General features: G+C 34.2%; 1 protein-coding gene across 24 annotated transcripts in view; it reads left to right on the top strand.

The window, feature by feature from the left end:
- LOC106160817 (ryanodine receptor) overlaps positions 1-16,113 on the top strand; it is a 130,989-nt gene that overhangs the window by 85,252 nt on the left and 29,624 nt on the right. For 20 of the 24 annotated variants that reach the window (XM_087006905.1, XM_087006906.1, XM_087006924.1 and 17 more), the window contains 20 exons: positions 476-715; positions 900-1,119; positions 2,576-2,617; positions 4,084-4,334; positions 4,583-4,758; positions 5,153-5,373; positions 5,607-5,697; positions 5,894-6,031; positions 6,431-6,594; positions 6,870-6,948; positions 7,292-7,381; positions 8,013-8,147; positions 8,427-8,568; positions 8,912-9,035; positions 12,589-12,850; positions 13,205-13,326; positions 13,599-13,709; positions 14,211-14,449; positions 14,776-14,857; positions 15,133-15,159. In XM_087006905.1, coding sequence (XP_086863031.1) covers positions 476-715; positions 900-1,119; positions 2,576-2,617; positions 4,084-4,334; positions 4,583-4,758; positions 5,153-5,373; positions 5,607-5,697; positions 5,894-6,031; positions 6,431-6,594; positions 6,870-6,948; positions 7,292-7,381; positions 8,013-8,147; positions 8,427-8,568; positions 8,912-9,035; positions 12,589-12,850; positions 13,205-13,326; positions 13,599-13,709; positions 14,211-14,449; positions 14,776-14,857; positions 15,133-15,159 — 2,956 coding nt within the window. The remainder of the gene's footprint in view (positions 1-475; positions 716-899; positions 1,120-2,575; positions 2,618-4,083; positions 4,335-4,582; positions 4,759-5,152; positions 5,374-5,606; positions 5,698-5,893; positions 6,032-6,430; positions 6,595-6,869; positions 6,949-7,291; positions 7,382-8,012; positions 8,148-8,426; positions 8,569-8,911; positions 9,036-12,588; positions 12,851-13,204; positions 13,327-13,598; positions 13,710-14,210; positions 14,450-14,775; positions 14,858-15,132; positions 15,160-16,113) is intronic. The other 4 variants (XM_087006919.1, XM_087006916.1, XM_087006922.1 and 1 more) reach the window with 4 other exon arrangements.

Below are 16,113 nucleotides of genomic sequence, written 5' to 3'. Positions count from 1 at the left end.
TGAGCTGAATATTTTGAACTTATAATTACTTTTAAAAAAGTGAAAACTCAGGTCAGTAATTGCTTGCATGTGGTAACACATCAAGATGGGGGAATATCCCTTCTTTATTAGTTGAATTCATCACAAGATTATACTGTTTGGCTTCAAAGTAACAGAATTGATGAATATTCATAAAATACAGGTCAAGTTCGAAAATGGTCTGATTAGATATGCTGTTTTTTTTGTTTGTTTGTTTTTTTATGCTTTTTTCAGCATATTTTATCCAGCCTTATTGAAATAAAATGAAAACCATATAATATTTTGCTTTGAAACTATCAGGATTGATTCAAAAGTCTTATCTTGTAATTTGGCTTGATCAGTTGAAGTTTTGACAGAAATGTATTTTGTGCATCATTATTTTCTTTTTGTCGGTACATTTGACAGCTTTGCTGCCTTGTATTTTTCAGTATTCAGATATATTTATCAAACTTTTCAGCTCATCCATCTCTCCGAGGCTCCTGTCCTCTGGACGTGGCTTACTCCTCCATGATGGACAACAATGAGCTGGCCCTGGCCCTCAGAGAGTCCCACCTGGAGAAGGTGGCCGTTTACCTGTCCAGAGCCGGGGTCCAGTCCAACTCAGAGCTGCTGGTCAAGGGATACCCAGACATTGGCTGGGACCCTGTGGAAGGAGAGAGGTTTCTGGACTTCCTGCGCTTCTGTGTGTGGGTGAATGGTAAGGAAATTGTTTGAATTTATGTGTATATGTCTATATTTTATATTATTGATTTATAATGTACATATTTATTTGTGTAGGTGTGTGTGTGTGTGTGTGTGTGTGGGGGGTTTACTCAATATAAGTACATTAGTAAACATCATCAAATATGTAATATTGAAAAATTAATGTTATTACATTTCAGGTGAAAGTGTGGAAGAGAATTCCAACCTTGTTGTACGTCTGCTGATCAGACGTCCAGAATGCCTGGGGCCTGCACTGAGAGGTGAAGGCGGAGGTCTACTGAAGGCAATGAAAGATGGAATCAGAATGTCGGAACAGATCGCTGCCTCTAGGGACAGCATGTCTTCAGGTTTTCTGGCAGCCATTAATGATGACAATGACACAGAATTCTTGAGACAGAGGTATGGGGATGATTTTTTTTTTTTTTTTTTTTTTGAAAAAGACTGTGATAAGATGTGACTGATTTGCTTATAAAGTGCTGCACAGGGACTGGTTTCTCAAAAAGACAAAAAATTGGTCTTAGCTTTAAGAATAAAAGTTGTCTCCTATTAGGGTAAATTGATCAGTAGTAGTCTATTTGAATTCACAAGTAAAAAATGGTTTATATTTTTAGACCAGTATTTACCTAATTTTAGCAGACTATTAAAAATTTATCTTGCACTGAAGAAGTAGAATGAAATTGTTGGCTTTGAAGTTGAGATAGACTTCAGGTCTTGAGTTCCATTGTGAAACCATTCCCAGTACTGTAGTTGAATGGCCTGATGGATCAGAAATGGACTTTGTCTCATAACAGTTTGCTTCTAATCTAATTTATGTGGTGCGAAAATTGGGAAAATGTCTGCTGTTTTTGTAATAGTACATTGGTCCATAAAGTTCATTGTTAATTGTTGTGATTGTTGAGTGCTTTCATGATCCATTTCATTAAAGGATATGATTTAATAAACCAAAGTATGATGATGAAATATGTCAGTGGAAATTGGTGAAGCCATAATCAAGTGACAGGCCTGTCTTTCTGAACTTAATTAAAATATGATTTATAACTTTTTCAGATATTTTCAAACATTGTTTCCATTTTTTCCCTGTTAAAGAAAAATTATTTCCTTTCTTTGTAAGCCATGATCATTAAGAACAGAAAAAAATTAATTACATTTCTGTTTTTCCTCTCAAAAGCATACGTATGAACATTTTAAGAACAAGAAGGTGATAATTTGCTATTTTTTACTCTTTTTTCTATTTCTTATCTCTTAAATCCATTAACTATAATTTTAATAGAGATTTCAACCTATTTATTGGTATCAAGAAAGCACTGTTATGTTCATTGTTTAAATTTCCCAAATGTAATGCATTGTATTGTTTTAGTCATGCCTATAGAACATTTTTGTGTATTTATCTTTAAAAGCCCATATTTGTTAAATTGTGATTTGTTGTGTTAATGTCTGAATGTTGATTGAATTTATATTTACAAGAATTATTCCTAGAAATTACGTAGTGCTTGATAGGCAGTGTTCCCTCCCAACTAAATGCACTGTTTTGATGTAGTTTTCTACAGATTATTGGTACCAGTTTCTCCAAAGTTTTTGGGTATTTCTACCTATTTGATTCATTGTTGCCAAAATGTGATTAAAATTGTACTGATTGTCACGTGCAGGTAAGTATGAAAATCAAATTCAGCTATTTACATTGAAGTTCTTTAACATACACATGGACTAAATAGAAACTCTTCTTATAGAAGAAGTGTAGTGATAGTAAGACTTTGGATTGAAACTGGTGGCATTATCTGTGTACAGTAGTTGAATGATAGGCTATGTTGTGTTGTGCACTGTAACTGAAAACAAAACATGACATATTTCTTTGCAGTGAGGAGAAAAACAGGCATATATTTCTAACCCATGATGGAGTGTAAGTAGTGTAATGAAGCCAGAACAGTAGCGTTGGCATTTTGATGCTATAGTGCTCTGTAATAGAATGTTTGTTGGTGTTGGGTATGAAGATTAATGTTTATAATTTGTTGGCTCTTTTTAATACAAGTCTGTATCCCTAATATGGAGAGTGGGGCTATTAATCAGCTGTATTTATCCATATTGTTTGTGTGAAATAACAGTTTTGCTTTATAAAAATGTTTTTTAAAATGGTGTAATTTTAATCTCACAGGGGAAGGAATCACACTTACATCTGTTTCTATTTTAAATCTACGAAAATGGTGAAAAAACCTCATAATATATTATGATTTCATCATTTTCTTCATGTATTTTTTTAGATTTTTATTAAATGTTTAACTAATGAAAACAGGAATCTTTTGTTAAATACATTGATTGAACTGTCTTGGTTTGTTTACTGAACATACATTTACACTTCACAAGAGACTATCTTAGTAAAAGTTTTAAAAAATCACAGCTTTATTAATTCACATTCAAACTTTATGTAGTGGGTGTGGCTTTACTGCTAAGGGTGTTTTTTTACTTATCCCTAATAACCTTTTTGCTAGGTTTGAATGAATATATGTTTTTTTAAATTGTTAGAAGACTCTTTTAGTCTGCCAACCATTGTAGTTAAAAATCTAAGTTCCTTATTGGCTGTTGCCTAAAAATCCAAAAGAAAAATAGAAAATTATCAAATCTCTAACCTGTCCTTTGACCACTATTTCAAAACCACATTTTGCTTGTTATTTGAAGTTCATAAAGACCCAGAATTACGTAATCTTTATAATGAACAGGTTACATCTTTTTACATCCATACTTCATTATTGTAGACTTATTCAAGCTGTAAATGAAACTTCCTAAACCTAGATGTACTCTCAGAAATACCCAAAGATGGGTGGATAAAGAATGTCTTATTCTTCAGTTTTCCATTTTACTCAAAATCAATGAATTTCTGCAGATCTATGTTCAGTGACAATCAAGGAAAGATTGGTCATATTTTTTGAGACTGTAGGTGACGCTTTACAAATGGCTAGACATTATAATTGCATTTTCACTTTATTATTTGTTTATTGAGAACTGTGGTGTAAATATAAAGTTATAAAACTTATGGATCAAAACCATGACATGGAGTTAAATTCAGGGAGGCCTAATTAAAACAGAGATAGTGAATAGAATATTAGAGGTGTTGAAATTTTTGGGTCAGGACATTTTTTATCCACCCAATACATCTAATATGTTGCTTCAGTTTTTAAAACCTCAGTTGCCTCTGTCATGCCTAAGCATACCAACAGTGTTTCAGACTTTTTGAAGGAGCTATTTTTTATGAGTAGATATTGGACTCTCTGATATATAGATAAAGAAAAAAGTTTATTTAATAAAGCAAGCAAAACTAGAGAAATTATTGATATTTATTTATAGTAAAAATCTTTTTTACAAATTTTTCAGTAAATATGACTTCTCAACTCTGCCACCTGAAGATGACGAGGATTATATAGACATGGGAGGAGCCATCTTGGATTTCTACTCCGCCTTGGTTGACCTCCTGGGGCGCTGTGCTCCAGATGCAGAGATTATTAAATCTGGTCGCAGTGATTCACTGAGAGCACGCGCCATCTTGAGAAGCTTGGTGTCAGTTGAGGACCTGGAAGGTGTTCTGGGCTTGAAGTTTATTCTGCCTATTACAAGTCAGTCTGATGGTTAGTATTCATTATGTCGGATTTATTTGAAAACAAATTTTAAAGAATGTTTCAAAATCATCATATTATGGGGATGTGTTTATTGTGTGTCTATCTGATAAACATAGAAGAATAGAATGGTGATGCAACAATATATGTTTGTGGGCACTTTGAGTTGGGATTATTTTTCATAATACTTGGGAAGTTTAGCAAAACACATTGGGCAGCAGAGGGAGCATATAGAAATTTTTCATCTAATTTCTCTGTAGATGGTGAGGCTAAGCAGAGCGAGGGCAGTCTTCCCCCAGGGTTGCTCCCCCAGCACAAGTCTGCAGTGGTACAGTTCTTAGAGAGAGTCTATGGCATACCAGACCAGTCCACCTTCTTCAGACTCCTGGAGGATGGCTTCTTGCCTGATCTCAGAGCTGCTACAACACTGGACACGGTATGGATGGTTTTAAAATTTTATATCAGATTTTAAATATGAGACTGTGAGAACAAAAGTGCAGCAAGTTAGTTCTAGTGCTGTGAATAGGCAGATAAGTGTGCCATTTCTACCTTCATATTGAACACCTGTAAAACAAAGATTATTATCCATAATGTATTGTTAGATGCTACTATAATATTTATTGCCATGTAAATGCAAAACACATTTCCCCTGTCAAATGTAATATAAATTTATTCTAGTGCTCTGGATTTGAAATTTTTAGACAGAAAGACAAGAATCAAAGGGTTTTGCTTGATGAAGCAAACTGGTGCCAGTTTCATCAAAATACACAAAGAGACTTTTTGGTCATATTGTTTTTATTTTTTTATTTTTTATCTTTTTTCTTTGCCAGGCTGCTGCTTCTGACAGTGATATGGCTTTGGCGTTGAACAGATATCTATGTAACTCTGTCCTACCACTGCTGACTGCCTACGCCCACTTCTTTGATGATGCTGACCACGTGTCTTCCTTACTGGACTCCACACTGCACACAACATACAGGCTGTCCAAGTGTCGATCTCTCACCAAGAACCAGAAAGACCTTGTCACAGAGTTCTTGGTGTCTTTGACTGGGTAAATTAGTGGTGGAGTTTGTCATGTGTGATTTCTTTAAATCTTACATATAAGGTGAAAGTAGTGAAGATAGAACTTGAATGTTGCTCTTGATTTTTAAATACACTGCTCCATGTTCTCCTGTTTACATGCACTGAGCGACAAGGAAAAATTATATAAAATGATTGCTTCTTAGGCATGCAGCTCAGAGATTTAATTGGCTTTATAAGCATATACATAATTTAAAATTCCAGTCACTTGAGACCACCCATGATGACCAAACTTTTGAGAAAGCTGACTATTGACTTGCCAGGATTAAATGAAAACACAGTGGTACCATTGAGGGTATGTAGACTGAACAATATTTTATGTTTCAGACACATAATTATTAGTAGGAATTCAAGATCTTTGAAATGATAAAAATCAAGCAAAATATTTGCAGTTATTATGTTGGTAATATTTTCAGTATTGAATGGACATATTTTCCTAAAATCATATGGGTACTATTATTAATACTCATTTGTAATTTTCTGATCATAAGGTTTTGACCCACCACTATGAGCGCTGTGGTCGTTACTATGGCACTGGCGGCTGGGGCAGCTGGGGTGCAGCAACAGAGGAGGAAAAGAAACTCACCATGATGCTGTTTACTTTGATCTTTGATTCATTGGCACAGCGGGTAAGATGACGTAATGGTAGTAGTAATGGTTTTATCACTTATATTTTACCTGTTAATAGAACTGATAAAGCACAAATGATATCTCTCTGTATCATACAGATAATGAGTAAAAGGAAAAAAGGAAAATAATGTATTGTATCTATAAATAAAATATATAAAATTAAGAAAAATATAAGTTGCACTTGAGAATCAAGTATCTTTATGTTGAAAATAAAAAGTATTAAATTTATACATAAGCTAGCATATAATTCATCACATAAATAACTAGAAATTCAGAAAATCAAGGGACTGCAAAAAAAATTGAATTATGCCAATCTAACCAAACGAGTAACAGTTTTCTCCAAACTTATCAAAGTTTTTTTCTTTCTTTTTCTCATTGTCTTATCACATTAATTTCAGGCATATGATCCAGAATTGTTTTCAAAAGCTCTTCCATGCCTGTCAGCCATTGGCTGTGCCCTGTCACCTGACTACTCCCTGTCCAATCAAGATGAGCCGTGGCTTAAGGATGCATCATTGGATACAGATGGGATGTACAACCCCCAACCAGTAGAAACTACAAGGTGACTGTGAGAATTTGGCATTTGATATATGCTCCAAAGGTTTTGGAGGAACTGCCTTTCACTATGAGAGACCCAAAGAAGTTTGAACAATTTGAAAATTTATTCAAAAGTCAGTGTTATATTCAGTCTGCTATCAGGGTTTAGGCAGAATTGGTAATGATAATTGGTTGATAAGTTGAGGTTGTATATTGTAAGCAGGTATATAAAAACCTTCATATCTAAGCATAAAGGTCATTGTACGCTGATTGGTTTATTTGATGTTTTGTTTTCTCTAGAATATCACTTTCATCTCCTCTGGAGTCTGTGGCCAGGAAGTTTGCTGAGCACTACCATGACTCATGGGCCGTAAAGAAGGTGTGTTACATTGTCTGCTTTTACTATAATCTGTATTACCAGAAGAATTTGCTGGAGAACTTACAGTTTTATTTTGTAAAGATTAACCACATTTACATTTTATTTAGATATTTATACACAGTATGTTTATTTCATTGAATAATTTAATATATAGTGTAGATCACATCATTGATTCATATATTTCAGTCACCTAGCTTATACCTTTCAAGAAGACAAATATTCCATCAGAAATACTTAGTTACTCCTGTACCTCTTGCTTTTTGCTTCAAGTTTTTGTCTACTTTGAACTTAAACTCTGTGGTCTTCTCTTCCTTCCTTCCTCCCTGCCTGCCTGGCTGTGCAGTTTGATCAAAGTTGGGTGTATGGGCCAGCCTATGATGAGGATAACAAAATACATCCAAATCTCAAACCATTCTCTATGTTGAACAACAAGGTAATACTGTACATGGTTATAAGATAGAATAGGTGCAATAAGAGTTAGTGAGGTGCATGTGATATATTTATACTGGTAGCTGTTTGAGAAGGACAAGTGGATATGTTACATGCACCTTAGTGGTGAGCTCATCGACTGGTTCTTTTGTTTTCTCCATCTACTGTTGTAGAAATGAATATGTATACTAGCTCCTTTACACTGAGACATTTATCTGAAATCATTGGTCTTAAAATCAAATAACTAATTCTCTCTCTCCTCTTATTTGCAAAATTTAAAAAACATTTGTATTTTTAGAACAAAGTGAAAATAATGTTCTTTTTCCCCTAATCTGTTGTGCTTATTTTTGTCATCTTTAAATTCTACCTGCTCAACATTCAGTGTTTCAAGTTGAGGTATTTTAGTCTGCAAAGTATCCCCTTTACCACATGCTCTTTAGATGCCAGTTTAACTTTGCTGATTAATTCCTTCTAGACTGAAAAATATTTCCAATTTTGACTCCTATATATCATTCAATTAATATGCTTTCAGCTGGATTTCTTTGTATTTTATAAACTTGCTTTTGAAATTTAACATGAATCTTCAATATTTCTAGTTGACAGTATCTATTAAGTAATTCTTTCTCAAATCTTAGGATTCTGTCAGATGTCTGGAGCCAGTGCGTGAGAGCATGCGCGCCATGTTGGCATGGGGCTGGACGTTGGATGTAGATCAGAACCGCCTGACTTCTGGTGGCAGCCTCAAGAGGAGAGGATCCCGGGTCTCTGTGGTCAGTAGGCAACTAAATTATGTTTATTTAACATTAAAGGTGAAAGATGTACATCAGTGTGAATATTAGATTAGATATATTTAGTAAAGCCCTGAGTTTATTTAGTTTAGTTAATGGTCGGAATTTAATGAATGCCTTGGAAATTGAATAACCTTATAAAAGATGGTATTGCCATGGTTTTATTTGATACAGATTATAAATATGTGAGTGATATTTTACGGTAGGAAAAAACTATTAAATCTTTTATATTTCTTAAAAGCATCTGATATTTTATTGTAGGACTCCCAGAATTACAACCCTCGTCCTGTTGACCTACGTAATTTGACCTTGACCAGAGAGATGCAAAATATGGCGGAGAGGCTGGCATCCAACTCACATGATGTCTGGGCAAGAAAGAAGAAAGATGAATTAGATGCTATTGGTGTGGAGCCATTTTTACTCGTTATTAAAAGTTTATACATTCTGGCTTACCAAAAAGTGCACTCATTTGGAAAGTCAAACTCTCATTATAACTCAAGCATGTTTTAAAGCTTCTTAAAAGATGTCATATTTAAAACAACTTGAGATTTCATTAACATTTGATCATTTAAAATTGAATTCTTTATTTTATTGTATATTTACTCTAAAATCCAGGATATATATTCAGTACATTATCATTTTACATTTTGATTACATACCTTTGCTGATCAAATACCTAATAATTCTCTCATGATTAATTAAATAATATTACAATTTCATCAGTTTTGAACCATATTTCCCTCCAGGTGGCGGTATTCACCAGCAAGTTGTTCCCTTTGACATCCTGACAGACAAAGAGAAGAGGCCCCACAGAGAGAGAGCCCAGGAGCTGCTCAAGTTTCTACAGATGCAGGGCTATAGACTGCAGAGGTTAGGAACACCTGCATGTGTGTATGTGCATGTGCGTGCGTGTGTGTTATCATAACTTGAATTGGAGTGCTCTAAACATGGAATTTTCAAATAAATTTTTAATGAAGTGCATTTAATTTAAAACATGGGCATTTTAAGGGGTCTAGGATATTAAAAATACGTCTAAAACTCGATTTTTAGTTTTTTATACGTTTGAAATAATCAATTTTGTATCTAATACTCAATTAAGTTATATTTGTGAAACACGGACTAAAAATATACATTTGGACGAGTTTTTCTACCTGTCCTGACTGGTACGGGTGGCAGGCTTTAGGCTCCGCCTCCGTTGTCAAGCACCGTTACTATGGGGGCGGAGCAAGAATGGTTGTCTTACTTCTTAAGCTGTTACGCGTGCCCTGGCAGCTCATAAGTCTTACGTCAGCTAAGCAGACCACAGTTATATACACAGTCATGGGAAGAAAGAAAGTCGTGAGAAAACGGATGAGCGAGGAAAGCAAGAGAATTTTGAAAGAGAGTGCTTCTGGTGGATGGAGAAACCCCGCGGTAAAGACTCGAGATCACACTTGAACTGCTGAGTATTCGTACAACGTCTAGGGTTGTCAGAAAAAAATCGTTAGGCAATCATTTTATGCACAATAAAGATTGTAATAGCAAGCAAGTTTTAAAGTAATATTGCCACCCAAAACATTTTCAAATTCGCATATTACGGTCTTGGCACTCTGTGGCATCATGGCATATACGTACCCACATTCGGCCATTTCTCGGAGTAAATCTTGCTTTACTTTCTCAATTTTCGCGTCTTGGTGTGTAGAGCGGCGCCCACGCACGACGGGTGGCATTGTCCTCTGCTGGCACACCAAGTAATCCTCTTTTTGTTTGTAAGCGCTTCCTTAGACACTTCCTAGACAGTGCACAGACTCCTACTGCGTCAGGCACAATTATGATTAATTACGTCAGTGAAACGAGAGTAGGCAGACCTACTCAGCTGTCAATCATTTCCCAGGGAAGAGCGACTTTCGTGGTACGAATAAGTTTGCGTACAAAAGTAAGATTTTCTGGCATCTAGATAGAAACAAACAACCCAATTTTAACACGTAATGGTGTATAGACCTTCCCGATCAACAAGATGATAACAGGTAAGGTGGAGGTGCAATTATTTTGCTTAAATAGCCCAATTACCTGAGCAAAATGGTTTAGGAGCGATTTCTCAGCTTTGAAGATTGATAACATAGTCTAAACTTCAATCCCCATATCTCATTCTGTAACTGTCAGATTGACATGAAATTTGATGTGTCTCTGTTTCAGTATAATATCTAGTCGTCTGAGTCTTGGTTTTTGGATTGACCTTTTATTTTTGAAGTTATTAATACTGAAATTGGAAGGTCCATATATATTTCGTAAAATTCACGTTTTATCAAAATAAAATCAAAAGTAAAAATAAAAAGAGAAAATCCTGACAGAGTTTAATGGAGTTTGTGCTAACCTTTAGATAGCTATTTCAATCGTATTAATAGGGCTTTTTGTTTAAGAGAAATTCTTGATTAAAAAAAAGACAATTTTAGCCTCAAAACGCTGATATTACGTCACTCGTGTTACACTGTGACTACAAACTTTGAAAAATTGTTTGGCTTGCTAGACCTTTTCTTTAAGTTAATAGGAAATTTCATTAGCTGCATTAGTTTTGGACTTTTTCGTTAATATCCAAGATCCCTTAACATCTTATCGCCTGATGTTTGCCACGATTATTTAAGTCATAATTGTGATCATGTTTAAATTTATGGGCATTTGATTAACTTATTGTATATGGCATCATTGTTCATTTATATTGGCGATATGCATGATTTCTAGCATCTTGAGCGAGAGAGTAATGGTATTATGTGAATAGTTACCAAATTTTACCAAAACCAAATTTTGGCCAAATTTTACCAAATTACGTGGTTATTTTTAGGATATACTTCAAAATTTGCTTAATGTAATAGAATCTTTGATTTTGTCATTTTGATCAGAGGACATATTTTATCTAGCTTATATTAGCCCAAAGATGGTGCAGTTGATAAAATAAACATTAAGTTATTGAAAGGGATTTAAGCAATCTACCATTAATAAGATGATCAGATGGGATATACACAATTGAACCTTTTTATAAACAACATTTTCTGAAGTTAATTAATGCTCAATTTCGGAAGCATTACAAACATGCAGAACTAACTCACTAAAAACTCTTTTTTTCTGCAGTTGTATGTATGAGAATTTTCCACTTACATATGTACACTAAACATATATTTTACCATTTTGCATGGTGTTGGTGAGTTTATGTGTGGTGTGTGCTCATTCATTTATATTAGTGTCTAAATAGGTTTCAGTGTCGAATTTATAAATGCATATTGAGTAAAACTTAATATGCATCTCACATTAGGGGAACAATTTGGAATATGTATGTATGTGAATACTTTTAAGTCTGAAACATTTGGTCTTTTTGATTCAGACTCAAGTTATACATGTAGTAGTACACACAAATAAGATAACCATGGGACTTTTTTGTATATGGCAAACAGGCATAATATTTCATTGACTTTTTATTTCTATTGAGTGAAATAAGACTGAAAAGTTAAGGCTTTTAAAAGATACATTTTTGTTTATTAGTCCTTTTTGAAACCACCTCGAGGGCTATTGTCACAGCTTTGTGCTACCTGTACCATTATTTTTGAGTGTGACCCGATTTCTTCTTTCTCATCTTTCTCTTCATCTTCCTTGCTTCCTGCTGTCTTGAAGTGAAGGAAGTAAAGGGTTGTTATGCTTTCAAATTCATGTTTGCCTTTTATATTTTTGGCAGGAGTTGTGATATGATAATAGTTGGATTTAGAGTGGACACCTAAAATTATCATGATACTGCCTGCATTCATGTGCTTTGAAAGATTTGGAATGAAATGAATCCATTTTGAAAATGTTTGATGAGCGCTTATATGTTTTTGTGAACATATTTTTAAATATAAGAAAAATCAAATGAATTTTACTGTATAAAGATGGTATAGATTTTGGTTAACTTTGCATGGATTGACTGATTTAAAATAGTGCATTTGGTCTGCATCTTGTGCTTGTTTTAACATAATGTAGTTTTATTCAAAGCTAACAAAAAATTGAATCAGCATGCCCAGAACTAGAAAATAAAGGCTATCCATGATTTCAGTAAACTTGAGTAATGTTAGTAATCTAGCATTCCTGTTTTGATTTGTTACAGATTTTAGAAATGCATATGACTTAACTATCTTTAGATGTAAGTGCCACAGAAAATGAAAGATGCTTATTATTTTTTTATCCCATTTTAGAAATAACATAAAAAGGCACATATCTTGAAAGTTTTTGTTAATTTATATAGGCTAGGTGTACAAAGGTTTTCTTATGTTCTCCTTACAATTGATTTTTGTCGTTGGGGAATAGGTTTCAATGGCTAACACACTTTTTTCTTTCTTTCTTCCTCTCTCTTTCCTTTCCTGTCCCCAATCACTTTCCTTCTCCCCTTTTACCCATCGGGTACAAACTTGGTACTCAGTAGCAACGACATGGCTGACAATAGGAAAATGAGCGTAGCGGGCCCCAGGACTGTGTCTAATTCCAGACAAAGTAAGGACTCGGAGGCAGACAGTGGAGTGGGCGTCTCGGCAACAGAAAAAAGATTTGCTTACTCCCTGCTTGAGAAGCTACTGGAATATGTGGATAAGGCTGCTGTGAACCTGAATACCCTGAAACCAAGTAGCCGTTATAGTAGGAGAGAAAGTTACACCATGGCAACTGAAGATGTTAAATTCTTTGGAAAGGTAATTAACCCTCTTGAGAAAGCTTTGATTTATTGTTTCTAAGTTTGAGCTTGTCTTTTTCCTTCAAAGAGCACTTTTGAAGCCAAGGTAAAACATACAGCTGTCATGCACATGGCCAACAATGTTAGTTGAGAAAAAAATCAGTCTAATTAAAGATTTAATTTTTTGTTATATTGATCAAAATATGGATCATTGAAAATATTGAAATGTTTTTATGTGTCAATTTTATTAGTCATCCAAAGAGAAGCTCTACCCAGAGAAGAATTGTATTTTAGGATTTTGCCAAGGCAAGACATATTTGGCACAATGAATCAAAACCATGTGGTTCAAAATTTATTTTTGAAATTCCTTCAGGTGGTCCTCCCATTGGTGGAGAAGTATTTCCGTGCCCACAAAGTGTACTTCATAGCAGCCCCAGGGATGCCACAGGCCAGTGTTGGCATGGCCTCTGTCAAGGAGAAAGAAATGACAGCAAGGTGAGTGGTTGACCTTTGACCTCTGGTGACCATTTCTATATAATTCCTTTTCATAAAGATGTGGGGCAAGGCAATCGAAATAGTTATCTGAATGGTTGATAACATTACTATAAACTATACCATGACCATGGTTTTATAATGATCAGCCAGATATAAATTAATTTTGTGGGGTTTCAAAAACTGTCTTCTGTATTTTATATTACTAACAAAATATATTTAAAGGAAATATCCTTATTAACATGTGTGGTTACTTTCTTTTTTTTTTCACAAAGTCTGTTTTGCAAGCTTGCCTTCCTTCTGAGGCAGAAGATCACAGCATTTGGGCATGATGTTGACATAGCAGTCAGGTGTCTGCAGGTTTTGGTTCACGCTATTGATGCAAGGTTAGTGGCCAGTTTCAGTCCTGTATCTTAGGTAGCTTTGTTCTACATGTGTGACAGTTTTAAAAAGTTTTTACCAAGCAGGCACACAAAGTTGATCAACTACTGTATCTTAGTTAAAATTTGAAGTTGGTTAAGAAGTATTTAACAGTGATTCAATGTTGACCAGCCAATTTTGAAATTGTGATGTTAAATAAAGTTTGAGTTGAAATACCAACTTAGATTACATATTGAGCTGTGGAACAAAATGTAACAACTCCTTGCAAATTCTTTTTATGGGTTACATAACAGATTTAAGGGGTTAATTGCTTTAAAAAAGAGATATTAAGGATTTAAGGCAATATTCTAGATTGAAAGTATTGGTATTTCAATACATACTAAAGAGGCATTTGAGATAAGTGTCTTCTTATACCCACATCAGAATTAAATTCTGATACCAAATTTTTTAAAGATTGATCTTCATTATTGAATGTAAACATTTTTCAAACTATAAACATTACCTAGATCTGTGGTGAAGAACAGCCCAGAGATAGTCCGCTCTTCCCTCCTGCCATTTTTCAACAATGCAGCAGACGACCTGTACCAAGTAGTCCACAATATAAAGAGTGGGCGATTTAGCCATGTGAAAGGAACCATCTCCAGGGGCGCCACCAGTCTCAACTATGTCCACATGGTGCTGCTGCCAGTGCTGTCCTCTATGTTTGATCATCTTGGTTCTAATAATTATGGAGCAGACTTGCTGGGTGAGTGACTGTGAAATACACTGATATTTCTGATATGATAAATTATCTCAACCATGGAGATCTTTTGGAAAGGATTTGGTTGAAGTTTGAGCCCTCTCTCACCATTTTAGGCTCTCCCAACAGCTTGGCATAGATCATATTTATTCATGAACATTGTGTCATTCTATGTAGATCTAAAATATATTATGAAGACAAATATTCATATAGGTTATAAAGAAATATCAACATAAATAGTTAACTGAGAATACATGTGTATTGGATGTTTGAGAAATGAAAAAGTATCATATCTACAAGATTAATGATTTTGATTTTCTTTATTGTTGAAGTTGGAGAGATGCAGCTTGCCAGTTATAAAATCCTCAATGCCTTGTACACTTTGGGCACTAGCACAGCAGCATGTGTGGAAAGGTAAGAAGAATTCTTTTATATAATTTATACAAAAATTGATCATTGGTGTTGTCTGTTTTATATTCATGGCATTCTTTCTGTTTCAGTTAATGAATATTTTTTATCAAGAATTATTCTTTTCATTATGTATTGAGATTTTTGCTATATGTTTTATTGGCTAAGAAGTAGAAGGTGTGTCTTTATTTTTGGATATTATTTCAATTGATTTAGACTGAAAATATGTTTAATTCAAATGAAATTTTGAATTTATCAAATAATATGAAATGTTCCTACAGGATCTATTTGCTGGAAGAAATGAACAGGTATCAGTGGCATGTGTTATGCATAGGAAAGTTGAAAATATTTGCCTGCATTAATAATAATCATTAAAAAAAAACAGATTTGAGCATCATTTTGTATGCTGTAGGTTTGTTCTTCTGCAGTGAACACAGGAACAAATTGTTACAGTTTATACAGAAGATTTTGCATGTCTGAAATGTTAATCAGACGGGATGCATGGCCAAGTTTTGGCAATTGTCATCACTACCTTTTGGATATTTGGGAGATTTTTTTTGTAACCTTTTTATCATGAAAATGAAGACTTCCAAACAGTAATGAATTTTTGTTTTGGTCAGTAGTTTTCTAACTAGTTAATAAGTTGTGGTGATTTTTTTGTGACCAGTTTTTTAAGAAAGTGGTGACAAACAATGAAATGTTAACTGTGTCATTTGAATCTTCATTAATTTTTTTTTACAAATGGATTTATTGTTTCAAATTTGCTGTTAAAAGAATTGGGAAGTTCTATAACAGTTTTGTTTGTATCAGTAATATAGAATAGTACTCTATCACCTGCTTCATGTTCACCCCCCCCCCCTACCCTCTGCTTTTTACCACAGCATTCACAGTAATGTTGTTCAAAAGAACTGCAAGGCATACAGCACCATACACCTTTGTATTTGTGACTGATTGAAAAATCTTGGTTGTGTTTGTGCATTATTTGTCCAGTTTTATATGGCATTGCAATTACAATTATAATTACAATTTATTTTGTCTTAATTGAAGAATCTAAACATTAAGATAATTTGTTTTTGCCGTTCTTAAATTATTGCAATACATATATTGGATAAAGGACAACTTGTTTTTTGGGGAGTGAATTATTTTATTGTTTCCCTTTTAAAAACACCAGAGCTAAAACATTCAAATTTTTTGACATCATGGCTGTGTTTCCTTCTTATGAAGTGAGTTATCATTTAAACACACTTCCATAGATTTCTCTT

The sequence above is a fragment of the Lingula anatina genome, chromosome 2 (genome assembly GCF_051362555.1).
Source record: "Lingula anatina isolate TDL-2025a chromosome 2, LinAna3.0, whole genome shotgun sequence".
NCBI classification, from domain to species: domain Eukaryota; kingdom Metazoa; phylum Brachiopoda; class Lingulata; order Lingulida; family Lingulidae; genus Lingula; species Lingula anatina.
The sequence above is the reverse complement of the archived record's forward strand: the minus strand, read 5'-3'. Positions and strand labels throughout refer to the sequence as shown.